We start from the raw sequence: 7,992 nt of genomic DNA on the forward strand, positions 1-7,992 counted from the left end.
AGAGAGAGAGAGAGAGAGAGAGAGAGAGAGAGAGAGAGAGAGAGAGAAATGTAATTTAAAAAATTTAAACAAAGCTAAAACTTTTTAGTTTTGCATTGAGTTTATGTAGAAATTACAAATGTAAAACTGCATGCCAATCATACTGTATCTTTGATTTAGAACGAATATAAAGCTAAAAAGCCACCAGTATCCCCAAGGGTACACTCTGCGGCCGCCTCCGAGTCCTCAGATGTGATGAGCACCAAGATCAACGGGAATGAAAACACTGTGCGCATACCAAACTACCTGGATCAGGAGATAAAGGTGAGAAGCAGGTTTCTTAGATCCTCAGTTTACAAACAGCATGAACACAATCAAACACGCGCGCGCATGAACACACACACAGGTGCGCACACGCTCTCGTACGTGCAGATGCATACACATGTGCACGCATGCATGCACACTCTTATACACGTGCACACACACACACACTCACACACCTGAGAATAGTAAGCAGCAGTGTCACAGGGGTATGACACTGGTTACAAGATGAGAGATTCACTCAGGACTGCCTCCACTGTAAATCATCGCAGAAATAGGTACTTGGCAACCGACAGTACAGCTTCATAACCATGCAACTAGGGTGATTACTATATTCAACTCAGACTTCTTCTAGGGCACATTCATGGTACAGAGAAGAGGCATCCATTGTGCAGAGGGCTTCACTGCAGGGTTGAAGAGTTTGAGAATGCGGAGGTGCCTAGAATTAGCAAAGTAAAAAACGATGAAGAAGTCAATGTGGAAAACAGGCCCCACACATATGCAAAGGGCCCCAGGGAGTCTTTGGGACTACAGAAACCTTTACATGCTCAGAGCCAACTGCAGAGAAGGAAGGAAGGAACAGTTCCTGGGAACTACTGGCTGTCAATCACACATCCCTGAATCTAGAGAGGTGCTTCAATTCCCCAGTAGTCAGAGGAGGCCCAGAAATCTCACACCTGAGGAATGGAGTTACTGTGATACTATAACTGGGGAGAGTAACTGAGCAAGACACGCAAGGTCAACCTTTGGCTTCCACATATATGTGTGCACACACGCCTGGTATCTATCTATCTATCTATCTATCTATCTATCTATCTATCTATCTATCTAAACACAGTGCAACTAAAAGCTATCCAAACTAAAGTAGACATACAAATATAAACAAGCTTTATTGAGCCATGAGAATATATTGAGTATCCTAATATTTGTGTAACAGGAGTCTCAGAAGCAGTACAGATTAGGGCATATAAATTATGAGGAGAGTTAGCCGCTAATATTCTTCTAAAGTTGACAGAAACTTTTACTGAAGAAAGACGAACTCAAGGAAGATCACTCCTAAGCGCTGTAATCCAACTGCTGAAAAACTAGAGAAAGAAGACACATTGCACAGAGTGCTGCTGTGACTGCTGACTTCTCAGTAGGGACCCGCACACCCATGACAGTGGAACACCACCTGTAAAATGTTCTCACGGCAGAGTTCTGTTCTTCAAAAGGGAAGGATGGCGTGACAGGGAAAGACCATAGCTGCAGGGAAATTTGGGGAAAAAAAAAAGACAAGCAAACAAAATCCCCACCCAGATCCTCAAGCCCGGTTTCTCACTAACTCAAGGGGATTCCTGTCTCAATTGCCCAACACTGTATTCATAGAACTGGGGCACCTCTAGCTCAGATTCACATCCTTCTTAGCCACAGGAAGGAGAGGAGCAGCCAAATGGGTGACTACCATGACCAACAGAGTCCTGCTAGAGCCTTCCCCACCCAGCCCCACCTCAAATCTCTAAGGGGTCTACTTCCTGAAATGAGTTGCTCCTCACAGACATTAGAACTGGGTAGATCCAGTATGACTAACAGCATGCCCCAGCCCACGGGGGATTCAATGAGACCCTAGGGAAGGGGGTGAAAAAATGAAGGGACAAGAGACACAAAGAATGAGAGCAAGTCTGGGGTTCTGATCAAGCTCTGAAACTTTAATTTCGGGGACAGGTTATAAAGACACAGCAAAGTGGGAAGTTTGGGCGAAGGTCATTGCTTAGGGCTATCCCACTATTGAATCATAAGACCATCCCACTGTCATATCCTTATTGCCTTAGACCATCCCACTGTCATAACTGGCTCCCAGGGAATGCTAGCTGTTCTTTAAGTTCCTGGGACCTGAGACCCACGAATGTCCTTTTTTAACCTTATATTGACTAGGTTTCCCAGAACAGCAGGTAATTTCCTGGGTTTGGTTCCTGGAAACAGCAAATGTCACTTGTACTGGTGATGGTTTCCGTGACCCCTTTTGCACTGTCTGAAATGGATCCCAGAGGATCATGAACACAGAGTGACTTTTGGGGAGGTGAGATTCTAAAGAAGGAAATTGTGTATCACGTACTTCCTCATGATGTGACTCTAACGTTCCCTGTCAGATCCTGGCAAAGCTCTGTGACATTCTACATACTGATTCTCTGGCAGAGGTTCTGGACTGGCTGCTTCAAGCGAGTACCAAAGGTGAGGTTAAGACAAGCATTTGTGGGACCTCAGGTTAACGTCAGATGACAAATATGCCAAACTGAAGCTTTCTACTTGCCATTTGCAAATAAATATTGCAGAAATTATTTACCCAGAGCTCCTTACCAGAGTCCTTGGAGGCCTGTCTGCTGGCTATTCAGGTAATCTATGGAGTGTATCTCAAACTGAATTCATTAGAGGAATAGGAAACATGTATTCTCAGCTAAGGCTAGTTTCTGCATCTCCTCCATGCTGTGTGAAACCCCAGAGCTCTCCATGAATACATCCCCGGGCCTGCTGTGAGGTCGGAACACAGGCTTGCTTGCTTCCTTTGGTGTGGACGGCAGCAGCATGGCCTTCCACGTTTCAGACTCCTAATGCGTATGATCACTTAATCTTAGCTAACGACAGAGCTGTCTCTTGGCCTCCTTTGGGCTTTCCCTGGTACCTGACATGAAAGCACCATTCCCAAGCAGGGCCATCCACTAAGCACACAGCAGATATCCTCAAACTAGCTGATCATCGAACTGAGCCAAAACCTCCTACAGGGCCTCCGAGACTCTGCTTTGGTAACACGTTCCCGGGTGATGCTGACAGGTGATGTGGGTCTGGAGGACATGCTTGAGAATGGGGAACATTTTGGAAAAATAATGCCTTTTAATTGGAAAGTGCTTGGGAGCAATTTTCTTTTCTTCTTCTTCTTCTTCTTCTTCTTCTTCTTCTTCTTCTTCTTCTTCTTCTTCTTCTTCTTCTCTTTGGAGGGGCGGAGGCTTTTAAAAGACTGTGACATTTAATAAATTACCCAAATAATAACTCCTAATTTTATTTTTTTTATTTATTTTATTTTTTTAAATAATTTATTTTTTTTTTCCAAATCGTAATTCATTCACACAGGGGTTATAAACACAGAAAGGCAGGACGTGGGGAAGGGGATGACACTGGAGTGTGGGTGTTCAGGGGGAATACAGATATCTTTCAGAACAGGGTATCGGCTGGGTGAGGGTTCAGGGGACAGGTCACTATGACTCTGCCTATGACTCACTTGTCCTTATCTAAGTTGGTATTGTCTGCCAAGGCTACCTATTTACAAGGTCTATGACTACTCAGGCTGGTAACTCCTAATTTTAAAAATATATGTATGTGTGTGTGGCGGGGTGAGGATTTTGGATTTTGTGTGCATCCCTGCAGAGGGCACAGTGGAGATTGAAATGACATAGATGCATGCCGATGATGTGCTTAGTCAATACGACAATAACGGCAGTAACCCATGCTCTCCAACCTTTTCCTTTTTTTCCCTGCCCCCAAATCAGAAAAGGAATGGGTATCAGCTCTGGTTCATTCTGAGCTAGCTGAGGTAAACCTGTTGACTCGCCAGAGAACAAACACCCCCACAGAACCAGCTGCAGAGCCCAGGAAGCCGCCCACTTCTGTAACACCCGCCACAACCAAACTGCTGCAAAACTCACGTCCAAAACTGAAAGCGCTGACTGGATCTAGAGAACATCAGCTACTCAGGTGATTAAACACAGAAACCACCAGGTGATTAAGTACAGAAGCCACCCATATGATCTAGAAGCCCCCAGGGCATTTCTGTAACATAAAAACTTTACATTTCCTTGTTTTCTCTTTCAACCAGCTGAGGTTTTAAGTCGCAACTCTACCTAGCAAGTGACCGCACATATGTAATTGTTTTCTTTCATTTTCACACATAGTAACAAAGTTGTGATTGGTTCAACTGTTTAGAACATTTTGTTTGGCAAAGGCTGTGTTCTCTAGTTAATAATCATTCTTTTTTGAGGAAAATGCCCTTTCCACTAAGTAAGACTAGACATCTAGAAATCCAGGAAAAAATAAGGTGTTTTAAGGTTATTTTTAAATGAGTGTGTGTGTGTGTGTGTGTACATGCACAAACATGAGTGCAGTGTCCAGAGAGGCCAGAAGAGGGCATCAGCTGAGTCATAGACAGCTGTGAGCCTCTTAGTGTGGGTGCTGAGAACTAAAATTGGGTCCTCTATAAGTCTGTGAGCTTTCTTAACCACTGAACTATCTTTCCAGCCCCAAGGACTTTAAAACGGTTTAAATATGCAAACCATAACAGAAATTGAAACTATTATTAGTGTTATGCATATTCTGTTTAAATGCTACTATTACACAGGAATGATTTTAATGTAAAGCACTGAAGGTGAAAAATAAATTGCTTCAAATGATGCCACTGATATATCCCCAGGACGTTCCAGAGGGAGAAAGTAATTACTAAGCCATTTGGAAACTATTTTAAAAAAATATAAAAATATATATCTTAAAAAATATATCTTAAGGGGGCTGGAGAGATGGCTCAGTGGTTAAGAGCACTGACTTCTCTTCCAGAGGTCCAGAGTTCAAATCCCAGCAACCACATGGTGGCTCACAACCATCCATAGTGAGATTGGATGCCCTCTTCTGGTGTGTCCGAAGACAGCTACAGTGTACTCATAATAAAATAAATAAATAAATCTTTAAAAAAATATATATCTTAAACCATACAGATGTCATAAAAGAAGAAACAGAGCTGGGTGTGGTGGTACACATCTGTAATCTCAGCTCTGAGGCGATGAAGCAAGAGTTTTGCAAATTTAAAGCTAGCATGCAAGACCCTGTCTCAGAAACAACACAAACAACAAACAAAAGAAACACACATATATATATTTATGTATAACATGTTGAAGGAATATGTATTAGGCTGGGAGAGACAATTTTTTAGTTTAAAATTGAAAGTCTAAAAGTTGGGTCAAATGTGAAGTCACAGAAATAATACGATAGAAACAGTATGTTACTTTGAAAAGTATACATTCTAACTTGTCTGCACCATTACATTTCCATAGAGTCAGAAAGTAGGATATGGTAAGGGCTGATCCCTTATTGAGTGGCTTATTATAATCCTGCTAGATATTTGCTCAAGGTAAGCTGTCACTGGTTAAGTATTTACAGCAAGCATTGGGGATAGTGTGTTTAAGGTAGCCCTTATTAGCTTGGTGACGCTATACGTCTAGTGCTATCTCTCAAATTGTTTTTCTTTCTCCCATTGATTTAGAATCTCAAGTCAAGGATCCGAAGGAAACAAGCCAGTATCACAAGGTTAAGTATAGTTTGTGGTTATTGCAGATGGTATAAGGAAATCAGTAGGTGCTAAAGATCTATGCTTTTAAAGGAAAACCAGTAAGGTTTGAGAGTGGCTTCTAGCTCCAATTCTTTAGAAATGTATCTGCTCAGTTTTGCATTGAGATAAATCTGACAGAAATGTGTCTTTGGGGACAAAACACCCTGAAAACACAGACGTAGGAGGTGCAAGTGGCTACATCCATGCACTGGACAGGCTCACTGACCCACACAGACACAGCAATTTCATAGGTTAATTCTGTACAGCTTAGCTGTCATGGACCTTAATGATTTCACCGTAAAGAAAATCAGCCGGAGAAAAGAATGCAGTCACAGCTATGCCAAACAGGTACCCGTGAGGCAGCTGGGAAATAACGTGCCCAAATTAGTAGCCCTGTACCAGCTTGCAGTGTAGGCTAGGGAAACTCAGTGGTCCTAGGAAGCCCTACATTGGTCCTCAATAGTCCAACAGTGGCCTCTCTGGAGGATAACAGAGCAACTGTCAGGTATATTCATAGGCCTCAAATTTAAAAAAAAAAAAATTGCCTTGCTTCTCCAAGTTTCTCTTAACTAAGAATGAGAGGTATATCCAGTAGAATTTCTTCTACACCTCATCATTTGTCTATGGAGTTCATCAAACTCCAACGTGGCTCTAAAACGTTAGCAGCAAGTATAGCTAGAATTGGAAAGCCAACCCTGCCTCTTTCTACCTGACCTCTCCTCCGATTCCTCACTGGAGGACAATAGTTATTACGTGATGGTTTCTATTCACTGTATGTCTCCCTGACAGCCCACACATAGATTTAACCCACCTAGATACATAAACTTAAGTAAGAATCTCCAGATCCTGCTACTTCTCTCCACAGTTGGCATTCATTGTCTCCAAACCTGCACTGGGTTAGGTATGGTCGTGTAGGCTTTCGGGTCTAAAGAGTGCGGTTAGATTGTTCTAAGATGCTTGACTGTGCTCTTGTTTCACCTGTTGGGATAACAGGTCCTTTTATCATACTGGTCCAATCATTGCCCCAAAACCTTCACACATCACCAACTCTAAATCATTCCCACCAACATCTCTAAGATAGAGTATGTTAGCACAAAATCTCACTGAAGGAGAAGAGCATGGTAAAGATGAATAGACTTATGACTCTCGAGTGGTTTTGAGTCATCTAAACTCAATGTTTCTTTTGTTCTTGACCCATGCCATTCAATAATAAAACAAGGGAGAGGTTATATTGAGTCTTTTTACTATGATCTTATTTGGATTTTTTTTCTATTTCAGGGGCCGAGACCCCATTGTTTATAAGAAGAAATGAGAAGAAAATACCTGTTACAGAATATTTCAGCAGTCCAAAGCCTCCTTTCAGGTCCAACACTCAGGAGAGCAGATCAGCAAAACCAGGGTCAGCAAGGAGTGTGCAAAGCTACAGCCCTCAGAGAACATTCTATCCCTAACACATCAAAGGTAGAAGTGAACACGGGGTGGTTCTTTCACAAAGATGGGCTTCACACTGACAGAACATCAAAGAAGTTTTAGAAATAACCAGTCCTCTATGTGGTGACACATGTAAGTCTCAAAAACACGTACATATAACGCTAGAAATAAATATTAATAAAGACTATCTCTATTTGTAATTAGTATTAATACTTGTAGAATAAATATGCTTATTTAAATGTTATTTCCTCTCTTGTACTAATAGTATGTGTACTTAAACATTGGGCCTAGACCAAAAAACCATCCATAATCAGAATTAAGTGCTGAATCCAAACTCAGAGTTGGGGAAAAAACTGCTTGAGAATGTTAATATTTTTGCCAATGTTGGCAACTTTCAATGTTTCCATGTTTAGGGACCATTATGGAGAAATTCTCATCTCCCCTACAAAAAGAAAAAATGTAAAAGTTATCTGTAATTCATGAGCCAGAAAGGAGTTTATTTTCACTCAGCACTAATAGTGGATGTTAATTTAATATAGAATCTGTGTGTGTGTGTGTGTTTGTGTGTATAATTAACTATTCTTGGGACACAACTATTATTCTTTTAGTATAAGGTTCTAAACATGCTGTGGTTCAAGAGTGACAGGGTTTATTTCTTAATATAAGAGTCCAAGACTCATGTTCATACTTAGTGGGTACTGATATGTTTATAAAAAGATGGAGAGAGAGGGAGTATGTTGGAGGAGGTGTGGTCTGGTATGGGGGAAGGGGGTGTCTCCATGGGCCCATGCTGAGGCATCCCTTCCCCCTGAGGGACCAGCCACACAATGGTATAATATAGAATATAGTTTATTCAGGGCATGGAGAGGGGAGTTAAGAAGGTAGAAGAAGCAGAGAAAGGCGGGGGGGGGGGG

General features: G+C 41.9%; 1 protein-coding gene across 1 annotated transcript in view; it reads left to right on the plus strand.

Annotated features, from left to right (window-relative positions):
• CUNH4orf17 (chromosome unknown C4orf17 homolog) overlaps positions 1-7,156 on the plus strand; it is a 26,519-nt gene extending 19,363 nt beyond the window's left edge. The window contains exons 5-9 of the mRNA XM_028760508.1: positions 160-303; positions 2,430-2,511; positions 3,822-4,026; positions 5,582-5,625; positions 6,926-7,156. Coding sequence (XP_028616341.1) covers positions 160-303; positions 2,430-2,511; positions 3,822-4,026; positions 5,582-5,625; positions 6,926-7,098 — 648 coding nt within the window. The 3' untranslated portion in view covers positions 7,099-7,156. The remainder of the gene's footprint in view (positions 1-159; positions 304-2,429; positions 2,512-3,821; positions 4,027-5,581; positions 5,626-6,925) is intronic.
• Positions 7,157-7,992: the final 836 nt, after the last annotated feature.

Source organism: Grammomys surdaster, unplaced genomic scaffold, assembly GCF_004785775.1.
Source record: "Grammomys surdaster isolate TR1022 unplaced genomic scaffold, NIH_TR_1.0 126531, whole genome shotgun sequence".
Classification (NCBI taxonomy): Eukaryota; Metazoa; Chordata; class Mammalia; order Rodentia; family Muridae; genus Grammomys; species Grammomys surdaster.